This window comes from Chelonoidis abingdonii, chromosome 10, assembly GCF_003597395.2.
Source record: "Chelonoidis abingdonii isolate Lonesome George chromosome 10, CheloAbing_2.0, whole genome shotgun sequence".
Classification (NCBI taxonomy): Eukaryota; Metazoa; Chordata; order Testudines; family Testudinidae; genus Chelonoidis; species Chelonoidis abingdonii.
In genome coordinates, this window is record NC_133778.1 from 23,825,435 (window position 1) to 23,850,384 (window position 24,950).

The following is a 24,950-nucleotide window of genomic DNA, read 5'->3' on the forward strand; positions in this document are numbered from 1 at the left end:
GTTGGGTGTCAGCATCATCCTAAATAGTGTGTGTGTGTGAAGGGTTGTTTTAAAAATAACTGTGGTAACATTTAATTTAGAATTATTTTTTAATATTCAGCACAGTTCAATTTTTATTATTTATGGAGCTGATTCAAATAGCAAGCTATTGCACATTGCAAAATGAATGGTATAGTAATACAGGACTGAGAAATAAACTAAAAAAATTCTATTTATAACACAAAGTAGGAGAAATTGGGAATGCTATGTGATTAAATATAATAGAGCATCTGCATGGAACAGAACAAAATGTAAGTTAACCCAGCCGGGCTACAGACAAACTGTCATATTAAAAGTTGCTGTTGAACAAAAATCATAGTCTTGATAATAACATGAATCAGATTTATATATTTTATTTAAGGGTTTAAAAAGTTACTGCTTTTATCAGTACCATTCTTGATACAAAGTCTATTTTTTCTGTTCCATTGCCAATAATAAACCCTCAAATGCCAAGTGACATTTAATTTATTATATTTAATAGCTTTTGATATATCTGCTTTTTAAATTTTGACAGAGGAGTATAAATACAGTTCTAGTGTCTGTGAACAGATTTAAACATTCATGAAGAACCTATCTGATGATCAGATGTCTTTCAGTAAAATGATGAGAGATGACTTGCATATTTGGACCTCTGTCTTGCTTGTGGTGAGAGAAAAGAGAGTGGACATTTTGTAGACATAAAATCCTACAGCTTAATAGAACTGTGATGTCCTCTTTTGAGTGTGTATTTATATAATGCTGCTGCTGCTGTTATAAATTGTTAAACTACTAGAGAACTGTTAACGACAGAACAGCCTAAAATCTTGAGATTCATTTTATATTTCATGTTAAATGTTAGACATTTGTTCAGTTTTAGTGTTAAACTTTTTACATCCCATTTTTGGAAAATAAGTGAGCTAGTTTATATAACATTTAGCATTGTGTTGTAAACTGTTTCAAAAACTTCATTACCTTAGCAAAACATGCACATTTGCCACCAAAGCTATATGTAACTGTTATATACCTCTTGATATTTGTGCAAATGATCTACATTTAACAGACAAATCCATACTGGACTAAATAAAATCAAGTTTTTCTACTTAATTTTTTTTAAAACCTGGAACTTTAAGCTAGCATTCAAAATGAATAAGTATTTAAAATCTTTCTTGAAAACCTTTTAGAATTATAGTACTTTGATATATTTTCTTAATAATGAAAGAATGGAATCAAAGTTCTTATTTTAAAGAGTTCTGTGTGTTTTAAAGCTTAAACTGGATAAAATGTATAAATTTGTACCTTGGAAAACGCTTATTACAGTATTTCTGTGTTTTCTAATAATTTTTAAATTACTTTAGAAAAAATTCGGCAGCCTTTCTTTAGTCAGGCAAATCTGCCTGCGCCCCCAATTCTGCAAGATACTGAAGCATGTGCCTACCAGAATTGAGGCCTAAATAAGAATTGTGATATTTGGCCCTTTATTTGGATTCAGACTTAGGGCTTGATCCTGCAAACCCTTACATAGGTAGTCCTGATTCATGAGTAATCCTACTTTGCACTCTGATCTTGCAAGCATATCTGCATGGGCACAAGGCCTGCCTGTGTGGAGCTTCTTGCAGGACCAGGACCATAGTCTATAAGGGCTTATGTCAGTAAAGGTTTGCAGTATCATTCCTTAATCCTGAGGCATATTTGTGCAAACACTGTCAAGCGTTGTGTTCACAGTAATAAATGCTATAACTAGCATTTTAAGTTTATGCAGGATTGGTCCATTAGAAATCAGTGTATTGAAGCTTTGTGGGTTCATCAAAATACCAACAAGAATTTCTTTCCATTTTCTGAAACAAGTGAGAAAATGTTTGTATTTATTGTAAATCTGAAAAAATGTATGAAGCATTTTGATTTAGTTTTTAATTTCTTTTGCGGTGTTTGACTATTAACAATTTTATTATGGTGGAAATTAAAACTTTAATAATCAATTATGTAACTGCAGTTTGAGAACAATATTAGAGATACTTCAGGAACAGATAACTGTAACATTACAGCACTCTACAAGGAATAAAAATGACACACACAATTAGAGTGCCAAACCAAAATGAAACTAACATATTTTCTCACTGTGATTTAAAGCATTTAGTTTTATGGGGCAAAACATTGTGCTTTAAACAATTAAATGAATACACTGCAGTTCTAGCTTGTAAACATCTGTAGCCTCTGATTACATTGTGAAAGTCCATATGAAGTTGGCCAAATAATTTTTTGAAAGTATGGATCATAACTGCAACTTGATTGAGTACCAGGAGAGAGGGGGATGTTAGTTTCTTACTCACTCTGTGTTAGCTCTGGCATTCTTGGAGGCCTCCACTATTTTTAAATACAACTAAATTTTCTTTACATTGGTTGCTTTCAATCCAAACCTTAATATCAGGAAATTCAGAATTGTTGTTTACATGAATTCCTGAACTACTTCTATTATGACCTCCCCCTCTCCACACTCTCACACAAAAAAGATGTATAAGCCTCAGGTGTGTGTCTTGGCTTTTGTTACTTTTTGTGTCACAATCCTAATCTTCTATAGAAATTAATTGTAATTATAGTAAGATTTTATTTTTTCTCTAGAAACTTCACCTAAAGCTGTAAAGACCACAGAAAGTATTGTATTTAACAATGAAAGTTAATATCTCAGCCTGTTTAAAAGAGCAAAAGGGTATAATGCTGTAGTGGCCACATAAGCATTGTATAGTGAATTATATTTCTGAAGAAAAATTATTTTACATATAACCTGCAAAGGACTTTAAAAAATAGACATGCCATATTTTGGTTCTTTCTGATACAGTAAAGCCTTTCAGATCCTTTTATTGTTAATTCTGGTATTTTATTTTATTTTAAGAATATGAGGACAATCAAATGTGGCTTTTCTGGCTCTTGCTATAGGACTTAATTGATATCAGAAGATTGTTAACCCTCACTTTTTAATTGAAGGGGCAGGGATGTTGAATCTAGAACAAAGATGCCCTTGCTTCAAAATGTTAAGTAGTCATTGGACTTCAAAACTTTTATTTTTATTTATTCCTGTTTAAAGGGTGTGAGTAAAAATCTTCTCCTATCAGTCACTCAGCTTTCACTCTCTTGACTCTTTAGCTGTTGTCATTTTGCTAGTTCCAATCATTGTTCCTTTCCAGGCTAGCCAAAGCGTGAATTTTTAATATGAAAAACCTTAAAAAACAAATACCACCACACACCACCTACCAACGTTGAGAGCATCTTTATAGGTCATAACCAAAAAAATTGAACAAGCCCAATAATTTCTTTTGCAGATCATCTTTTAGATTCTCCTCCAAATGCCATGATAGACTCTTGCCCCTGCAAAATATCAGTTCATGCTGTTTTAAAGTAAATTACAAGAGCTCTTAAAAATGTTGGAAACCACAAACAATTTTGGAATTTTTATTATTTCCAAACAACCTAATTGACTTTTGTAATTTTTTTCTGACAGTTTGAGATCTCATATGGTCAGTTGAAATATGGTGTGAATGGTTTTTGGTGGAGTTAACCCCAGTAGTGACAGGTTTATAGACACTGTTGACAGGGTCTTAACTAAAGTTGTGTGAATGTTGAGGTTATAATCCGTTATCATTCTTTATAAAAACGATTGTAATTGAGTTCTCAAATACATTTTATATCATAAATACACGTATATGATAAATATACTTAGAGCCTGATCCTGTGAGGTGCTGAACACTCCTTGAAAGATGTTGAGTACCTTACTGAAATCAGAAAGGTGAGAGCTCCTGGCATCTCGCAATATTGTGCTCTTGAAGACCAGTCCTTTTTCTGTTGACATCAGTGGGAATTAGATTTGAACAGGAACTAGCTTGGGACCTTCATGTACTGTGTGACGTGTCTAATCTCTGCAGTACGTACTCCAAATTTAATTTTTGCTTGTCTTTTCCACACAAATGTGCATGACTTTTTGAGTACTTTGTCCAGCATTATATATACTGTATTAAATACACATCTTATTTTTGTGTATAATTTTTGTATGGTACACTAACACTTGCATTAATATACATGATTGTAATTCACAAACAGTGTCACTTATTAGTCATACTGTGTGCAGAGTGTTGTGAATGTTACCACCTGTATTTTTACCTATGCTGTTGGGCATAGTGGTGAACATTTGCCTTTGGTCTTTGCTCAGGTATTGATGTGCTTTTCTTTCTAAATTGTAATACTTGGTATTCTCAGTATTCGAAAGGTAAAATAAAAAGAAAACAAAAAATAGTGAACAAAAGAAGTGTGTGTGTTAATAGCATTACTTGGGGAATTTTATAATTTGTTTGTTCAGACCTAAAGAGTACGTGGCTTACTTGGACTCGAGAGGTAGCAATTATACTCCATATAGAGTAGATTCCAAAATGTTAATTTATGCTTAGCTAGTAGGCATGCATCATCTGCCTAACTCTCACAAGGGAAAATATGAGATGATGCTTGCTGAAAAATCTAACTATCCTTTCCTCACCTCTAGTCTGTCTTCTTTCCCAAACTGTTAATATTTCACATAGTATTTTCTTGTACATCAGTATAACTTTAGTTTTCTCACCTTTCTCTCAGCAGCCCTGGGACTTGGTGGGTAAGTTAAGTTGCCAAAGTTGTTTTGTCACCATTCGGTAGGTGCCCAGTGCAGGTACTCATTGGGTAGGTGCCCAGTGCAGGTATTCATTCGGTAGGTATTCTGGCTCCCTGACAAACTGGAATTGGAAGTGGGTTAGGAGAAGCAACTCCTAAAGAAGGTAGGGGATGGGGTAGGAGCTCCTAACCACTGGTACAGTGGGGAGACAACCCTCTCTTCCTCATCCCCCTTTAACCCTCAGAGAAGGGGGAGGGTATTGAGAGCTCATCAGTGGTGCTGGGACCAGGTTAATGGGGTGGGGAGCTGCCTGCATCCCTTCACATGAGGGAATGGAATACAAGAGGAGGATGACTGCACAGGGCACACTATTGCCAAATAGTTCCCAGATATGTTACCTAATAAAGTTTCAGACTAGTTAAACCACACTCCTGGTGTGTTATCTTTCTGCTCTCTCCAGGACACCACCTGGTCTGGTTTATTTTCTTTTGTTTTTTTTCTCCATGATCATTGCTCGAGAACAGTTGAGGTTGGTGGGTTTTTTTAATGTTTTTTAATTTTAATTTTTATTTTTTTGGATTTGGATTTCACTGAAGCTTTCATTTCTATGTACTAATCAGCTATCTGCGATCCCTGTTCAGATTTTCATTTTCTTAATCTAATGCATTTGATTATCAGAGTATCTCATAACAGCTTTTTCTGATTTGAACTTGGTGAATGCATTTCTGGGATGTGTGAAAAGGTTTAATTAAAAGGTAGTTTGGTTTTGGTTTTATCTGGGGTATTTTGTTTGGATTTTTTTGGTGTTCCAACGGAGGGTGGGTGGGGGTTAAAGATATATAGCAGTGACTTGCCTGGGGCTTAAGGCTGATCATCTGAAAGTGTTATCTTAGTTTAAGGAATTGTTATCTAACTGTCAGATACACATTAATATTCATATTATGATGTACTGTGTATGTAATTAACCATCTTCAGTTTGGCAGGGATGTGTCCATTTGGATAGGGTTGCTGAGAAAAGCACAATCTGAATTTAGACACCTTTGAAATGGCACATTTTGATAGGTGGCAAGCATTTGTGAAGCCAACCATCTCCTCATAGAAGGATGTAATTTTGTCTGAGTATAATTGCACTAATAGTACTCAATTCTGAATGTGTACTATTTATGTCTGAGTTTACTTCACTGAAAAGGCTGCAGTTGAATTATCTTTCTAAAATATGCTTTTGGCCCAAAAAGAGTCCCAGTATTGAAGCCAGTGCTAAATCTGTTCACACTTCATTTTGGCTCAGTAACAAACATAATTTCAGATAAAAGATTAGTGAATTAAAAACGGAACCTACAACAAGGATAAAATAATTGACTCTCTCATGTTTGTGCCTACATCATCAGCCACCCAACGTTCATGGTTTCTGTTAAACTCAGTTGTATGGAGCATAGGCTCCACCAGAAGCAATGTAATTTTTTTTAAATTCACATTAGTTCTCAGCATATTTACTATTAGAATATATTGAGTGTGTCAAAAATATACTTTTAGGAGAAAGATTTCACTCCCTACTGAAATACTTTAAAAAAGTAAATGGAAATAGGGGAATGAAGACGTAGAAGCAACTTGGTATGCAAACAATCATGAAGTTTACATATTTGTACAAGACTTTCAGATTAGGAATATACTTCCAGGACTCATAGATTCATAGACTTAGGTCAGAAGGGACCATTATGGTCATCGAGTCTGACCTCCTGCACAGTGCAGGCCACAGAATCTCACCCACCCACTCCTGGAACAAACCCCTAACCTATGTCAATTTAATCAAAATCTTTGTTCCTCAAACTATTCAAATATCTTCCAAATTCACTGAAGCTTTCATTTCTATGTATCAATCAGATATCTGCAATCCCTGTTCAAACTTTCATTTTCTTAATGTAATGCATCTGATTATCAGAGTATCTCATGACAGCTTTTTCTGATTTGAACTTGGTGAATGCATTTCTGGGATGTGTGTTTCACATACACAAAGTGAAAAGATTTAATTAAAAAGTAGTTTGTTTTTGGTTTTATTAAGGGTATTTTGTTTGGATTTTTTTGGTGTTCCAACAGTCTTGCCACATTCTCATGCAGCAGACTGATTCTCAGAATTTCTGGGGTTATATTAGTAGGACCCTTAAAGTGAAACTACAGTGTCAAGGGCTACTCTCTCTGCTCTAAAAGCAGTCTGCCTACTCCAACAAAGCAGGGATATGCTTTTTGGTCTATCTGATCATGTGATACAAGTACAACTGAGTCTGAGAACTCCTCTGTGGGGTCACCTTGGCAATCGGACTCCTAGCTTTTTTGTAGGGGATAATGTGGTTCAGTACAAAAGACAACTCCTTGACAGATTTTTGCAGCTTATTTAGGGTTTTTTTATTTCTTCGGATGGGACCTGATTTCATCACAAAAGTGTTGTATGGGAAGGCAGAGTCAGAAGAAATGCATCATCTTTTTCCTTCCCATAGTTCCAGCAGAGGTCATTTAACTACAGAGCTATATCTCCTACTCCAGAAAGAATCATCATCGGGGATATACAAGAACAGTAGGTTAAACGTAAGTAGATTCAAAGTCTAAGGTTAAAGCATTATTGTCAACTACCCTTTGCAAATTGAAAATATAATCAAAATTTAATTTACATTCCTTTGTAACATGGATTACTCTTTGAAAATTAGCAGTAATCAAATTTAAATTATTTGATTTGCTTTGTTTTACGTTTTAAAATGTACATTAAACTAATTGTCAACATACTTCTTGAGCTGTCCATACAATAATAAGCAGCCTGTTCAAAAACAAATGCCCCATATCAAACCCAATGTATCTCAAATTATCAACCCAGCTCTTTTTTTCTGTGGCAAAGGGGAAAAATAGTGACACATGCATACAAAATATTCATGCTTTAAAATATTCCTCAGTTTTAAGGTGCAGGCATAGAATCATACAAGTATAGGAGTGGAAGGGACTTCAGTAGGTCATCTAGTCCAACCTCCTGAATTCAAGGCAGGACTAAGTAATAAACCATTCCTGACAGGTGTTTGTCAAACCTGTTCTTAAAAACCTGCAATGACAGTGATTCCACTATCTCTCTAGGCAGTTTGTTCTTGTGCTTAACTAAGCTGACGAAGTTTTTCCTAATGTCCAACCTAAACCTTCCTTGCTGCAATTTAAGCCCCTTGTTTCTTTTCCTATCCTCAGAGGTTAAAGAGAAGACTTTTTCTCCCTCCTCCTTGTAACAACTTTTTATATAGTTGAAAACTGTTAGGTCTCCCCTCAGTCTTCTCCAGATTAAACAAACCCAATTTTCTCACTCTTTCCTCATAGGTCATGATTTCTAGACCTTTAAGCATTTTTGTTGCTCTCCTATGGACTTTATACAATTTGTGCACAACTTTCCTGAAATGTGGCACCCAGAATTGGACACAATACTCTAGTAGACGCCTTATCAGCACAGAGCAGAGTGAGCAAACTACTTATTGTGTCTTGCTTACAACACTCCTGCTGATATATCCTAGAATGATGTTCACTTTTGGGTGTGGGGGGACAGTGTTACACTGTTTACTTATATTTAGCTTTGTGATCCACTCTAACTCCCAGATCCCTTTCCGCAGTACTCCTTCATAGGCAGTCATTTCCCATTTTGTATGTGTGTAACTTCCTAAGTAGAATATGTTGCATTTGTCCTTATTGAATTTCATCCTGTTTATTTCAGTCCATTTTCCCAGTTTGTCCAGATCATTTTAAATTTTAATCCTATCATCCAAAGCACTTGCAACCCCTTCCAATTTGGTATAATCCACCAACTTTATACATGTGTTCTCTATGTCATTATCTAAATCATTTTTGAAGATATTGAACAGAACCAGCCTCAGGACCAGTCCCGGAAGGACCCTACTTGATAGGTTCTGCCACCCACCTTATAGTAGCTCCATCTAGGCTAGTTTATTTGTGAAAAGGTCATGTGAGACAGTACTAAAGTCAACATATAGCACATCTATCACTTTTCCCCCACCCACAAGGCCTATTATCCAGTCAAAGAAAGCTATTTGGTTGATTTTACATGATTTATTCTTGTCACTTTATTATCTTCTAGGTGTTTGCAAATTAATTGCTTGATTATTTACTCCATTATCTTTCTGGTTATTGAAGTTAAACTGACTGGTCTGTAATTCCATTAGTTGTTCTTATTCCCCTTTTTATAGATGGGCAGTGTTTGCCCTCTTCCAGTCCTCTGGAATCTCTCCCATCTCCCATGAATTTTCAAAGATAATCGCTAATGGCTCAGATATCTCCTCAATCAGCTACTTGAGTATTCTACATTCTGTATCTCTCTTAAATCTTTCATAATGAAACCACTGTCTGTGTCACTGAGGGTTTCTGGAATGTTTACAGTGACTGCCATGGTTTTTGGACCAGGAACATACATGGGCTAAGATACAACTTGTAAATATAAAATCTTTATTTTCCTTGATATAAGTAGAATTGCTCAACATAAAGGACAAAAAATGAGTGGCACCTGCCTTTAATTCTTATCATTAGGGTTCCAAGTTTCTGTATAATTGTAAATATTTCTTTGAAAAAAAATTAAAAATAACTAAAAGATATTTCTATGCAAATGACCTTACTTACACACATTTTATACTGCATGACAAAATGCTAAGTTTTCTTCTTTTGATGTTTGCTTCAGAGGTTCTCCATGTTTTCCATTCCATGATCACGCAACACAAAACACTTTTGTGACACTCCCGTATTCCCCATCTAAAGAAAGAGGAAAATTATCACAGTCCCCAGGTTGAGAACCCCAAAGTCTATTTGGATTTCTAAGGCTTTTCTTTCCCTTCTTCAAACACCTGGTGGTGTTTTAATGGACTCTGATGTGATTTATACTGGGGTTTTGTAAAATCAAAACCCTGTAACTCTTGTTTGGTTTTCTTTGATTAATAATTATGTAATTGTAATTTTGGTTAAAGAAGTAATAAAAATCATTGACAAAGAATATGGGATAAGTATGAAGCCTAAGGGTATGTCTACATACGAAATTAGGTTGATTTAATAGAAGTCAATTTTTTAGAAATCGATTTGATAGTTAATTGTGTGTGTCCCCACTAAGCACATTAAATCAGCAGGGTGCGTCCACAGTACTGAGGCTAGCGTCAACTTTCGGAGTGTTGCACTGTGGTAGCTATCCCACAGTTCCCGCAGTCTTCGCTGCCCATTGGAGCTCCCAATGCCTGATGGGGCAAAAACATTGTCGCGGGTGGTTCTGGGTACATATTGTCAGTCCCCCCTTCCTCCTTCCCTCCCTCTATGAAAGTAATGGCAAAAAATCGTTTCTCGCCTTTTTTCCTGGGTTACCTGTGCAGACAACATACCACGGCAAGCATGGAGCCCGCTCAGCTCCCTGTCACCGTACGTCTCCTGGGTGCTGCTGACAGACACAGTACTGCAGTGCTACACAGCAGCAGCTCCTTGCCTTTGCAAGTTAGCAAAGATGGTTAGCAGCCATATTGCACTGTCTGCGGCTGCCTCCTGGTTGTTCCTGGCCAGCCTCGGTGAGGTCAGTCGGGGGCGCCTGAAAATAAATGGGAGTGACTCCAGGTCATTCTCTTTTAAGTTTCGTCTAATGGAGATTCAGTCCTGCCTTGGAATATCATGCGAGCTGGACTTTTGCCTCAGGCTGCTCTCCCATCTGGCAAGCACTGTGTGGTTGCACCTACCCCAGCCTACCCCTTGCTCCTATGGCTCATGAAGCTGGACAGTAGTAAGGAGCAGTTCAGAATGGTGGTAGAGTGTGCCTTTGGATGTTTAAAATCTCTCTGGTGCTGCTTGCTGACCAGGTTGTTTGCAATTAGAAGAGGTCAGCAAGGCGCGCTGCGCACCGCAGAGGCTTTGAAAACCAGTTTCATGACTGGCCAGGCTTTGGTGTGACAGTTGTGTGTGTTTCTTCTTCGCAAACCTGCCCCCTTTGTTGATTTTAATTCCCTGTAAGCCATGCTGCCATGTTGTGCGTCACGTAACTAGGAACCCTAAATAGTCCTAGTTGGTGGCAGCGAGATAAAATCCAAGCTGGGTATAAGCTTGGGGGAGATTCACAGTAAACACTCAGATGTTGAACTCTAAGTCCAGATTTGAGACAGACGTTTATTACAGGGGTTCCCCAGGGAAGGTTTTGGGGAGACCAGAGTGAGCCAGACACTGGAAATCTGGCTGGTGGCAGCGCTATTAGATCCAAGCTGGTAATTTAAGCTTGGAGGGTTCATGCGGAGCCTGCTCAGATCACCGCAGCAGTTATGAGCACTGTAAACACCACACGCATTACCCTGCAGTATATGCAGCACCAGAAACTTCAAAAGCAGGCAACGAAGCGACGGCAGCGCAGTGACGAGAGTGATGGGGACATGGATGCAGATTTATGTCAAAGCACGGGCCCTGGCAATATGGATATCATGGTGGTAATGGGGCAGGTTCATGCCGTGGAATGCCAATTCTGGGCCTGGGAAACAAGCAAAGACTGGTAGGACCACATAGTGTTGCAGGTCCGGGATGATTCCCAGTGGCTGCGAAACTTTCGCATGCGTAAGGGCACTTTCATGGAACTTTGTGATTTGCAGCCCTCACACTTCACAAGTGAGTGGCGATAGCCCTGTGGAAGCTTGCAACGCCAGACAGCTACTGGTCATCGGGAATCAATTTGTAGTGGGCAAATCTACTATGGGGGCTGCTGTGATTCAAGTAGCCAACATGATGTCTGAGCTGTTGCTATCAAAGGTAGCGATGCTGGGAAATGTGCAGGTCACAGTGGGTGGCTTTGCTGCAATGGGATTCCCTAAATGTGGAGCGATAGACGGAACGCATATCTCTATCTTGGGACCGGACCACCAAGGGAACCAGTACATAAACCAAAAGAGGTACTTTTCAGTCATGCTGCAAGAACTGGTGGATCACAAGGGACATTTCACCAACATCAATGTGGGATGGCCGGGAAAGGTACATGACACTCGCATCTTCAGGAACTTTGCTCTGTTTAAACAGCTGGAGAAAGCGACTTACTTTCCAGACCAGAAAATAACTGATGGGGATGTTGAAATGCCTATAGTTATCCTTGGGGACCCAGCCTACCCCTTAATGTCATGGCTCATGAAGCCATACACAGGCAGCCTGGACAGTAGTCAGGAGCTGTTCAACTACAGGCTGAGCAAGTGCAGAATGGTGGTAGAACGTGCATTTGGATGTTTAAAAGCTTGCTGGTGCAGTTTACTGACTTGGTTAGACCTCAGCGAAACCAATATTCCCATCATTATTACTGCTTGCTGTGTGCTCCACACTGTATGTGAGAGTAAGGAGGAAATGTTTATGGAGGGGTGAGAGGTTGAGGCAAATCGCCTGGCCGCTGATTACGCGTAGCCAGACACCAGGACAGTTAGAAGAGCACAGCAGGGCACGCTGCACATCAGAGGGGCTTTGAAAACCAGTTTCATGACTGGCCAGGCTACAGTGTGAAAGTTCTGTTTGTTTCTCCTTGATGAAACCCGCCCTCTTGGTTCACTCTGCTTCCCTGTAAGCCAACCACCCTCCCCTCCCTCCTTTGATCACCACTTGCAGAGGCAATAAAGTCATTGTTGCTTCATATTCATGCATTCTTTATTAATTTGTTACACAAATGGGGGGATAACTGCAAAGGTAGCCCAGGTGGGGTGCAGGAGGAGGAAAGCACAAGGTGGGGTGGAGGAGGAGGGAAGGACAAGGCCACACTGCACTTCAAAACTTATTTATTGAATGCCAGCTTTCTGTTGCTTGGGCAGTTCTCTGGGGTGGAGTGGTTGGGTGCCCGGAGGCCCCCCCCGCATCGTGTTCTTGGGCATCTGGGTGGGAGGCTATGGAACTTGGGGAGGAGGGCAGTTGGTTACACGGGCTGCAGCGGTGGTCTGTGCTCCTGCTGCCTTTCCTGCACCTCAGCCATATGCCAGAGAGTATCAGTTTGATCTTCCAGTAGCCTAAGCATTGCTTCCTGCCTCCTCTCATCATGCTGGCGCCACCTATCATAGTGATCCCGCCCCCTCTCCTCTTGCTCCCGCCACTTGTCCTCTCACGCATCCCTCTTGTATTCACGTTCATTTTGTGCTTTCCTGCACTCTGACAGTGTCTGCCTCCACACATTCTGCTGGGCTTTTTCAGTGTGGGAGGACTGCATGAGCTCAGAACATTTCATCACGAGTGCGTTTTTTTCACCTTCTAATCTTCGCTACCCTCTGAGATGGAGATGATATGGGGAGCGTTGAAACATTTGCAGCCGCGGGAGATAAAAAAGGGAGAATAGTCTTTAAAAAGACACATTTTAGAGAAGAATGGGTAGGCTCTTTCACAGTGAACCAAGTTGTTAACATTACATAGTGTGTGTGCTTTCTTTACAAGGTTGCATTTTGCCTCTTATATTGAGGGCCTGCCACTTTGGTGTGAGAGATCACACACGCAAGGCCAGTGGGCAACAGAATTCGGCTTGAAGGCAGACATGGTAAGCCACAGTCTTTTGGCTTCTTTAATCTTCATAACATGTAGGAATGGTTTCAAAACAGCAGTGCCCTCATTTCACATACCAAGCACCTGTTGGGTTGGCCATTTAAAAGGAGGAGCTGTGGTTTTCAGGTTAATGTGCAGCACAAACCCAACTAACCCCCCCCACACACCTAATTCTCTGGGATGATCACTTCACCCCTTCCCCCACCGCATGGCTAACAGGCTTTGGGAGTACATTTAGGAGAGCTTCATTGAGATGTCCCTGGAGGATTCCTGCTCCATCCCCATACATGTTAACAGACTTTTCCACTAGCTGTACTGTCTATGAATGCATCCCAAGTCTTCAGGGCAAATTAATCATTAAACACGCTTTCTTTTAAACCGTGTATTATATTTACAAAGGTACAGTCACCAGAGGTCCCTTCTCCACCTTCTAGGTCTGGGAGTCCAGGAGTTCTGGCTGTCAGGGAAAATGGTTTCTTCACTTGCTTGCTGTGTGCTATCTTCAACCTCCTCCTTCTCCTGATCATCTTCCTCATTCCCAAAATCCACCTCCCTCTTATGTGAGAATCCATTGACAGAGTTCACGCACAGGCCTGGGGTAATTGTAGGGGCACCCCTTAGAATGGCATGCAGCTCATCATAGAAGCGGCATGTCTGGGACTCTGACCTGGAGTGGCTGTTTGCCTCCCTGATTCTTTGGCAGGCTTGCCTGAGCTCCTTAAGTTTCACATGGCACTGCTGCAGGTTCCTGTTATAGCCTCTGTCCTTCATGTCCTTGGAGACTTTTTCAAATGTTTTGGCATTTCATCTTTTGGAACGGAGTTCTGATAGCACGGATTTCTCTCCCTATACAGAGATCAGATCCAGTACCTCCCATTCAGTCCATGCTGGAGTTCTTCTGTGACTCCATGGTCACCTCTGCTGATGAGATCTGCATGGTTACCTCTGAGCTCGCCACGCTGGCCAAACAGGAAATGAAATTCAAAAGTTCACGTGGCTTTTCCTGTCTACCTGGCCAGTGCATCTGAGTTGAGAGTGCTGTCCAGAGCAGTCATAATGGAGCACTCTGGGATAGCTCCCGGAGGCCAATACCATCGAATTGCACCCACACTACTCCAGATTCGACCCAGCAAGGTCGATTTCAGCACTAATCTTCTCATCGGAAAGGAGCACAGAAATCAATTTTAAGAGCCCTTTGAGTCAACAAAAATGGCTTCGTCGTGTGGACGGGTGCAGGGTTAAATTGATCTAACGCTGCTAAATTCAACCAACTCACAATGTAGACCAGGGATAAGACCCAATGAGCCTTTTGCTTTAGCTGACCATAGAAGCCACTATTTTCTCCTGGTCCAGGTACTGAGAGTTTTTATGGGATGTTTTTGACTCTGATTATATTCCTGTTCTTAGAATTAAATGATTTTAGTTCACAGGCCAACATAAAATATGTAACAGCAAGTTATTGCAGGCAGAAAAACAGTATCTCCTTCCACTCCCCTCGTTGCCAAAACAAACCACTAGATATCTCTTCAAGTCTGAGACAAGTGATACCTTTGAACTCGCTCCTGTTGCCATTAAAGTCAGAGAAATTTGCATTGACTTATACAACAGTAGGGACTGGTAGGAGTACAAATGTGAGAGATTAGATTAGGAAGCTAAATTATAGCACAGAAGTTGATTAATGCAAAAGTAGTAATGGGCAATTTCAGATGTTTTTATTAAATAAAACATCTGTTTATAATGGACATAGAAATTAAAAAGATTTTTTTCAACACATCATTCAATTATTTTATTAGTCATATTCAATTTAGTCTGCAGCCAGTATATCATGTAGATAAGATGCCCACATTATAAGATAATAAAATAAAACACCTGAAATTGCTGCTATTCTGAAGAACTATCTAGATAGCATATGTTTTTGTCTGTTCATTTGTGGGGGTTTTTTGAGTGAATGCAGACAGAAAAGCAATAATGGCTTCTACAGCAGCAGGTCCTAGAAAAATGAGATGAACTAAGTACAGATACTTCTTCAGAACATATCAGAAATGTTTCATTTTTCCACGTTACTTCTGATTATTTTTCTCACTTGTTTATATTTTTAAAATATTTGTATTACAGTAGTGCACAGAGGCCTCAACAGAGGGGAGGGCCTTGTGCTAGGTGTGGGACAGATGCTTAGAAAAAGCCAATCCCTGCCTGAAGCCCCCACAATCCCCAAATAAGACAATCCCCATGTTACAGACAGGGAAGTGAGGCACAAAGATGAAGTGACTTGCCCATGATCACACAGGAAGCCAATGGCAGAGCCAGACATTCAATCCAAATCACCAGAGTTCCAGTACTGAGATCTCTTAATCAAGGAGCAAAAGGTTTTTTTTTCATGCAAGGTGGCTAGTTAACTTTTTTTAATAACTGTTTCTATGGGGGGAAAGTAAACAGCAAAGACAAATATAAGTTAATTTTTGGGTCTGCTTATGTTCTCTTTCTGGTCTCATTGAAATCTGCATAAACCTCCAGGACAAACACAGCCTCTTGTGTGTCTAAAAAGAGAGAAACTCTACAAACAGAATTGCTGGAGTGAAACTTGGTGAATGTCCTGGAACTGGCATGGGACACTGGCATGGGACACTGAGGTCCTTCCCAACTTTCACCTGCCTTATATGAGAAGCATCTGCTTCACAGACATGTAAAGTATGTGGGGTGTGTTTGTGTGCTGTGACTAGCTTATTCTGTCAGACTGGTAAATTTAAAATAGCTGCAACCCCGTTAAGTTTTAGCCTTTTCCCCTTCATTCTGTTTCTCCTGTTGCTGCTGTCCCTGGTGCTGATCTGAAAACCAGAATGCATGTACCTGAGGGCTCGAAGTCTCCAAGCTGCCCACAGATAACAAAAACAAAGCAGTTAAAAACAATCTAGTCTAAATACTACAATAACTCCTAGTGTAAACTTATAAGATAATCTATGTGCTAGGTACACACATTACTATAGATAGCAAAATAATGCAACTGGAATTTTATTTGTGTTAGCGATGTCAGGGTTCCTGAGCCTGGGATCAGTGTCTTTAAAAAGTTTAGATCTCAATAGATAAAGATACACACCTACTGACATGGCATTCTATACAAATATTTATTAATAATAAAAATGGACTGGTGATAAAAGAATGACCAAGATTCCTAACTTGAAAAGTGACAGTTTGGTGCAACTGCTGTAACTAAAAGGTTCTTAAAATGTTCTTTAAATTGTCAGGAGAAAAATATATGAGGAGAACTACGATCAAATGTTATAGCAATTTTGAACTGATATTACTGAATAAGAACAAGTTAAACAGTGTAGTCCTTGTTAGAATTCTTGTCTATAATACCTTGGAATCATCCACTCTAGTATCCCCATATGCAATCTGTAAATGAATGAAGATAACATAAGGATATCAGGTCAATACTTTCATTAAGGTGCCAAGATTTTGCCTCTTGAAATAGACCTCACCTTGCTGTCTTCTAGCACCAGGAAATTCCTCCATATCTAGCTCATCTTGGAAATCCTTCTGCTAGATATAATTATCTGAAAAATAAAAGTATAAAATTGATTTAAAAGTAACATTTTTATTAAGGTTCCACCATCCTCGCAGGAAATTTCTTTATTTTGCCATCCACAAATGTTCAGTAATGTGGCTGGATGAGGAGGGAGGGCAGTGTGTGCTGCAAGATTTAGTAGCAACAGGCCTGAGGAGTATCGAGGATGAGATTCTCAAGGGTCTTTGTCATGGATGGAAATGGAATCATTACTGCAATACTACTAACGTCATTGGCACCCACCCACAGCCAGTCCACTAGCAATATAAGTGGAGAGATCAGTCTGTTTTGCAGATAGAGACAGGCTAACCAGAAAGGGGCAAGCCAGAGCCAAACTTACAGGTAAGCTTTATTTATTTCCTCAGGGCACACAAAGATCTGCTGCTGTAACCAAATGATTAGCTATTTTAGAACTATTATATGATGGAAATAGAGAGGGGATGCAGTGTGGAATGGGAAGCATTTCTTTAGGATTAATCTGTTCCTCAAGATACACTAAAGTCGGGGGTGGGGGGGAAGCGGGAGAAAAACCACACACTCTCTTTCTCTCTCCCCCCAGTAGGTAGATTCTCCTTGTCATGGATTGATTGATTGTTTTAAACCATTTATCTGCATTAACTCTATGAAATGCTTGCTTTCAAGTGTCAGTGGTGCACGTTTTATAGAACTCATGCAGTCTTGTTCTATCCCCCTCTCGTGTGCAGCCTGCTCATCTCTCCAGCATGTGGAAAGTGGCACTTCTGGTTCTGTGTACTATGCTTACTCTGAGGGGGTTGGCAAAGGGGGCTCCGCTAAGGCCAGAAGAAAAATGGAAACCTCTGGACAATCCCAGAAACCGAGATCTGGTAAGGAAACCCTGCAGGAAACATTGTAATGAAGCCAAACTTCGTGTGTGTTTCTCATATTTAGGTGTCTCGTAAGAATTTCTTACCTGTTGTAGTTAAAAACTTCAAAGTGAAAAGGGACCCTCTTAGCTAGTGTTAGTAACTCTGATGTGCCTTGTATGGTCAGTATCAGCAGCCATCTGCATATGCTTTAATCTAACTTGAAGAAACACTTTCAATTTAATATACTGCACATGGATCTTCATCATATCTATGTACAATACACATTAATTTAAAAAGAGATGTATTTTGATCTGTGAAAATACAACACATTTTATCCAACAGAATAGGGGTTCTCCTAGTCCTGTTCTTGTTGACTGTATAGACAATATTGTTTAAGTCAAATGGTAAACCATGGTTTGAAAACACAAATATATTCGTATCTGACACAGCACCTTGAATGGTTTAAGATATGACAGACAATTAACAACAGAATATTCAACCACAAAGGTTTATTTATAAGATCTTATGCAAAAGTTGTGAGAAACATGTTAGTGATTAGCAGCAATGTTTGTACTTGTTTGGAAGGTGACCAAATATGAAATTTAAAAAATACTAACTAAAACCTAATATTTTTGAAATATAACAAAGACTATCCAGCCGAAGGATCAGCTCAAATCAGTCGCAGGTGACTTTTAGGATAAATAAAATTGTACTGGAAAACCTGAGGCTACTCTGGCTGTTGCTAGAGGTTGCTCTTAATGGAGGTTTCACTGTGCGCTTTTGCTAAAGAAAACGTTAGCAAATTGGGCAGCATAATACTCTAATCACATTTCTTGTAAAGATCTTAAAGGCTTTACATAAACTATACTCTTGTATAGTTTAGAACACATGTCAGTTTGAGGGAGTTCCAGATATTGTAAACTGTTTAATAAGCTTCACAGTTAAGGTATATTTGATGTGTAAAAGGCATGCATTAAAAAGTTGGGTATCTACCCCATTAATCAATCCTCAAAGCCTAGAGATCTGAAGAAATAATTAAGACCTTTGAAGCAGGCTGCTTCAATCTTCCTGATTTATGCCACCTCTTATTTGGAAACCCAAAGCTAACAAATATATTTTACTAATATTCTCAGTGTCAGAAGTATACACATTGTGGGGACTGGCAGTTGGGAGGGTTTTCTCCTCAAGGTTACCAGTTTGAATCAGTACAGCTCAGCTGAGACTTCACTGATTAATGGGTTGGTGGTCTTTGGACAGGAGTCTATATCACAAAGCCAGATTCTGACACCTTTCCCCACGATGAGAAGTGCCTTACTTCACATGCAATCTCATTAACTTCAATGTCAGAATCTGGCAACAATTTCTGGGTCTGTATGGCCAGTCCCATCATAGGGGCTAATGACTGACTGTACTTAGCAAATGAATATGACTAAATCACTGCTAGGTGTAATCATTCCAGTTCACACTTAAAACATATTGTGAAAGCAGAGTAGAACAGCTTGCTCTCCCACTGCCCGTGCTGTACGTGTTTGTGGATAAAATAGAGGACTTCATTACTATCCAGTTCTTGTCACAAGTATATTTACTTTCTTTTAATGGATATGATTATTCATTTTACATTTTTTAAATGTAAACTGTCTTCAGTTTTTCAGAACGCTCCAGGCTTATTTTTCGGGAAGAGGTCTTGATCTGAGAAAGTTCCTAGATACTTTCTCCATGAATAATGACAGACCCCAGCCTGTAGCTGTCTACTCGGATCCTACTGCTTCTGCATTTGCAGATTATGAAGAAAAGAAAAAACTATTTCAGAATTACTTCAAAGACTGAAAGAAGCTGCTGATCAAGGTAAAAGTGATTGTTTTTCCTCTGTGCTGACAGTTACATGTGGTTGAGTTACAGATTTGGATTTCAGTAATTTCCCCTTCTATATTAAGAATAAAAAATAACTTGCTCTTGATAACACATCAGAAATCTGTGGTATTTTAACTCTCACTGAAAGGTAATTGAAATGTATTTAAGGAGAAATTTCTGGGGAGTTAATTTATTTCTGGAATAACAGCAGTTATATGCATGGTAAGAAGTATTCTGAAGTCAGAAGTTTATGCACTGCTTATGCCTCTAATTTATTTCCAGAGACACACCTACTTGACATTTGCTGGATTAAATAGGGAAAGATTTCAAGAGATCAAGTAAAACCTAGTACAATCGAAATTTTTCTAATGGAGGCTCATAGCCTCCCATGATATGTGCACATCAAGGAAAAAAACAGACTCAAAAAAGAAAACATTACAGTAAGAAAGACTAGTCGGCCTTTTAAATCTCTGTAAATGTTTTTATTTCTTCAATTAAAAGTGAAGGTTGGATAAAATAGTGTGCAAACTGATTTATATGTCTATACTATAATATGAACCAAGCTTGCACTATTAGTATATCCATGGCCAAATGTCCTGCAGGGAACTTGCTTATTTTATTTTTATTTTCTATACTATATAAATAATAATCCTCCTTATGACAACATGATGAGGGTAGCTAAGTATTATTGCCCCCATTCTACAAACAGTAAGAACTTCAGTAGGATTTGGATCAGGTCTTAAGTGACTTGGTAAGAGATGGTTTCTGAACATAAATTTCTGGCTGTTCATAAATGAAAATATTTGCTTTGAGTGTTCTTACAAAATAGTTTATATTTACTGTGAAATTACTAAATTCTAGACACTTGTGTTTTGTTGCATCAGCCACACAGAGGATAACTCAAGGTCTGGTGCCTAAGGAACATAAACAACACTGATGTTTGACACAAACTGATGAAGACCTAGAAACATAGAATTAACTGTGCTCCCCTATCCTTGATTTACTCTGTTGTCTAAATATTGCATCACATAAGATCAGATTCTGGGCCCCCAAAATATCTGGAGATTCTATTGTTAACTTGATGAAGATTTAGGGGCTGAAAGACTGGGCATTTTTAAACATTTTTTAATTCTAACCAGGGTTTGTGTCCCCAATTAGTTACAACTTCCTAATCTCTCCACCCTATCAGTCTTGCAGCCACATAATGTGCTAAACGCAGCAGAACTGTACATTTCCACTCTAGGTGGAGACAGGATTTGAAATCCAGTCCTCAGGCACCATGGAGCTGTATTCCACAAAGGTGTCTATGCCACAATCATGCAGGGAGATGTGTAAGAATGGAAATTGTGTATTTGTGCATATGCAGCCAGTGGCTGATCCTATGAAAGCTGTGGCCAGAAACAAGCAGCCACAGTAGCTTCACTGACACTCCATGGCCTTGAGGAATCTGTTCCTCACCCTGACCCTTACAGAGATTACTCCTAGTCAGAAAAGATAATTTACTGTTTAACAATGCTCATGCTAATAATTTGGGATTTATGAGCCCATCTAAGCCAGTGGGAGTGTTTCAGTTAGGGTCCTTTGGCTTTGGATCAGACCCTACGTGCTTTTAAATGCTTTTATTTACCATCCTTATTTTATTTATTTATTTTTCTTTTCAGGTGGTTACTTTTGGACGTCACGTGAATTGGAAGCATACATGGCAAAATGTTACTGCTTTGGGGTTTCTGACCATTATTTGACAATTTAACATTTTCTTCAGCATCTGAGTCTTTACATATTCAAATCTGACATCTGGCTGTAATTGCCATATTTGCTCACTTTTCAGGTGGTGAGGTGTGGAGGTTGTGAAGATTGGTCTGACAAGATTTTACTTGTTGAAATGTAAATGAAGGAAAATTTCAATCTGATGTAGTATGTCTGACTATTCCTAATTGTCTTTTCAAGTAATGTAAATACATTTTACCTTTTAAATTGACTACATCTAGGTTTTAGATAACTGTTTTCTTGAATTTTACCGAGTCTTCATTACAGTGCTTTGTATTAGTTTGGAGAGGTGTGGAATTAAAAAAAACAAACAAAAAACACCACTTCAGTCATTACAGAAACCCATCTCTTTGTTCTCTGTGCAGCAGCTAGCACAAAGGGCCCTTGTCCCTGACTGGAGCTCCTCGGTGCTACCACAATACAAATAATAATGTTTTTAAATCTTCATGACAGAAAGATAGACTCATCAGCTATATACATCTGAGAGAGATCCCAAGATGATCCTACTGAAAAAGGCAGAAGATAATACAAGAAGAGCCTCCATAAATGTGGAAATAAGAAAAACCCTGTGAAGTCCTAAGACATACATTATTAATGTCATCTTCAAGGTCTCATTCAGATATACTATAGCCATCGGAGTACTTAAATGTTTTGGCTTTTATGTTTTGATAGGAATCTCATAGTAAAGAATCCCTATGATTCCCACAATTTAGTAAATAAACTAATAAATGATTCATAAGAGCCCATCTTACTATTTCTGCTCTGACCATTCCTTATGTATCTGAACCATTAGATTTCCAGTATCATATTTTAAAATGGCATCAGGAAATCCTGCATTCAGATTACCACAGTTACTTCTCATTTGGAAGGTACCGCATTGATCCTGAGAAAACCTTTACACACATGCTTAATACTCCACATGTGAGGAGTCCTACTGACTGAAGTTAAAGGATGAAATCCTGGTCCAATTAAAGTCAATGGCAGAAGTCCCATTGACTTCACTAGGATCAACCACATGGATGAGTCTTTGCAGAATCAGGGCCTAACCTCTTGTTTAATAATGGGTATGAAATATGGAGGTAATAGCTCCATTGTTGTTTCAGTACTGACATGGTCACCAGCTATACCTGCACATTTATAGAACTGGGACAAGAAGGCAGGCCACTGGCTTCAAAACACAGGCATCTTTCATCTAAATAAACTGCTTTAGCTGTTAGTATTGAGAAGATTTTATTTTATAAACTAGTACAGGTATGTAGTCTGGATCTATCTAGCCCACCAAATTGAGACTTTTTTTTTTTTTTAGGAACAGGAGACTGACTAGCATATTTAGAAAAGCCTATAGACATCAATGTAAGTTAATGCGAACTCAGAAGCTAGAATACATATCTATAAGTGATTTCATTGTTGTTTTATAATACAATAATTGCTCTAGAAACATAATCACTGCCCTATTCCAGATGGGTCATAGAAATGGTTTCTCAATTTTAAGAGTTCTGCTACTCTGTTTCTACTTGATGAAAAGAAAAACTACAGCGGTCTTTCCTCCAAAGAATCAATATAATCAGTAAAACTTGAGTTATTAAATATACATTTAACTTCTGTGTATTTTCTGAAAAAATTTAGGGGCTCTTCCAATACTGCCTTTCATTTTCACTAGTACAAAGTGAGGGCAACATGGGTGTAAACTGCTCTTATTACGACTTCATAGCATTTCTTAATACTTAGTCCTGCTATGAGTGCAGGGGACTGGTCTCTTTCAGTCCTATAATTCATACGCACTTTGAACTGTGCTGGACAAGAATCTGACTTAACCCTGAGCAAATCTAGGGTGCTTTCCCAATATAGATGTCCATAAATGTTTACATCCAATGGTATCTTCATAAATTAGGGAGTTAGACTTCTGTTCTTCCTAGATGGCTGCATCCATTTCTTTGATCTATCTGTGCTCTTCTAGCAGGGCTGCCCAGAGGGGTGGGGTGAGGGGGGGCAGGTTGGGCAATTTGCCCCATGCCCTGGGCCCCGCAGGGGCCCCCACGAGAATATAGTATTGCAACTTTTTTTTATGGAAGGGGCCCCTGAAATTGCTTTGCCCCAGGCCCCCTGAATCCTCTGGGTGGCCCTGCCTTCTAATACACCTATTGCTATAGTTTATGTTCTATTCATAGTCCTTCACTTCCTTTATCTGGTCAGGATTCAGTAACTCCTGTCTAATGTGCTCTTTCAGCCACTTAAAACAGTACAAGGAATGGGAGATGCCCTTTCAACTATCAATACCTTCCTTAGAGGTTTTTAAGGTCAGGCTTGACAAAGCCCTGGCTGGGATGATTTAGTTGGGAATTGGTCCTGAGATCCCCGTCAACCTTTTAATCTATTATTCTAATATGTACCTCCTTGATGCAAAGACCACTGAAGTTAAAAGGAAAGACGTCCATGGAAACAGACTTTGGATGGGGCCCATACAGAGCATTGGGCAGGAAATATGGGTTTATTACGAAAACAGTGGTTTGGCGGGGTAATTTTAATGCTTAGGAAAGTTGTTGGGTAAAATGAGCACAGGAAATGCTTAATTTCCGATCCGCTGGAAGGCGATGCACAGCAGTCAGTACCCTCACTGGCCCACCCTGCCAGCTGTGCCTAATGGATGCAGGGTTGGTGAAGCCCTGTCAGTCCAGAATATTAGCGAGACAAGGTGAGGCAGGTAAAATATCTTTTATCGAATCACCTTCTGCTGGGGAGAGAGACGAGCTCGGGGTGGCACCCAGGGCCAAGTGGGCTCAGACTGCTTAGCACAACTACTTACCGGGGGGCGGGGGCAGCACAGAGCGGCCCCAGACCCTGCCCCCACCCTCCGCCCCTTGTGTCCTCACCCAACCCCCTGCTACCATCGCCCGGAGCCTCCGCCGCTCCCTGCTGCCCCGCTCGCTCCGCGCCCAGGAGGCCAGCGGCTTCGCAGTTGTACCGCGCATGCTCAGAGCTCAGGCTGCGAGCCAGCTGGCGCTATCCCGGAACTGTTGCACAGCGGCAGCGAGCTGCGGTCGGACCCGATTAAGAAGGGACGCCGAGTCCGTGTGTGAACCCCCGGGGCCCCGGTCCTGGGTTGGCGGCGCGATGTCGAGCTTCAACCCCGAGCTGATCGATTACCTGGAGGGGAAAATCTCTTCGAGGAGTTCGAGAGGCTCCGAGAGGAGCGCAAGAGCCGCGAGAGGAAGTGAGGGCCCGGTCGCTCTCCTCAGGCGGGTCACGCCGTTCGTTGGCCCCTTAGGGCCCCGCCTCCCCGGCCGCGCTGCCCCTTTGGGAGGCTTCGCCTTGTGCTGCCCGTGTCTTGCGGAGGGAGATGCGTGGGGGGATGGCCGGAGGGTGCAGAAAATGGCCGTAGGGTGGTCCTTGGACGTATGTCGTGGAGGTGCGTGGGGGATGGCGGGGGTGATAGTGAGGGGCGGGGAGGTACAGGGCAATGGCCGGGGGGTGCGTGGGGGATGGCCGGGCGATGGGGGGGCGGGGAGGATGCAGGGCAGTGCCTGGGGGGAGGTGGTGTGTGGGGTGATGGCCGGGGAGGGTGCAGGGGAATGGATGCTGGCTGGGGAGTTTGCAGGGTAATGGCCTTGGAATGCACAGGGTGGCTGTTTTATTGACAGAACCAGGCTTCATCCAGTTGTTTTTGGCAACCTCTGGATGGGTGGAGAAATTCCTAAACTTCAGTCTTAGGATCCGCTGCACTCCTGACAGCATGCAGGGCACAGACAGAAGATGCCCA

At 40.2% G+C, this 24,950-nt stretch overlaps 2 protein-coding genes across 2 annotated transcripts in view; both read left to right on the forward strand.

Annotated features, from left to right (window-relative positions):
- Positions 1-17,458: 17,458 nt before the first annotated feature.
- Positions 17,459-19,402, forward strand: C10H2orf66 (chromosome 10 C2orf66 homolog). The gene is made up of 2 exons (XM_032803589.2): positions 17,459-17,593; positions 19,220-19,402. Exons 1-2 carry the CDS (start codon positions 17,471-17,473, stop codon positions 19,400-19,402), a joined length of 306 nt encoding a protein of 101 aa, XP_032659480.1. The 5' UTR covers positions 17,459-17,470.
- Positions 19,403-24,286: 4,884 nt separating this feature from the next.
- The window catches only part of GTF3C3 (general transcription factor IIIC subunit 3), a 30,082-nt gene continuing 29,418 nt past the window's right edge, over positions 24,287-24,950 (forward strand). The window contains 3 exon segments of the mRNA XM_075070038.1: positions 24,287-24,350; positions 24,353-24,404; position 24,553. Coding sequence (XP_074926139.1) covers positions 24,305-24,350; positions 24,353-24,404; position 24,553 — 99 coding nt within the window. The 5' untranslated portion in view covers positions 24,287-24,304.

Bases quoted from the DNA above. Each gene is read 5' to 3' on its own strand.
- C10H2orf66 (XM_032803589.2), top strand. From the start codon at position 17,471: ATGTGGAAAGTGGCACTTCTGGTTCTGTGTACTATGCTTACTCTGAGG. The intron at 17,594-19,219 runs GTAAGGAAACCC...AACTGTCTTCAG, and splicing joins ATCCCAGAAACCGAGATCTG to TTTTTCAGAACGCTCCAGGC.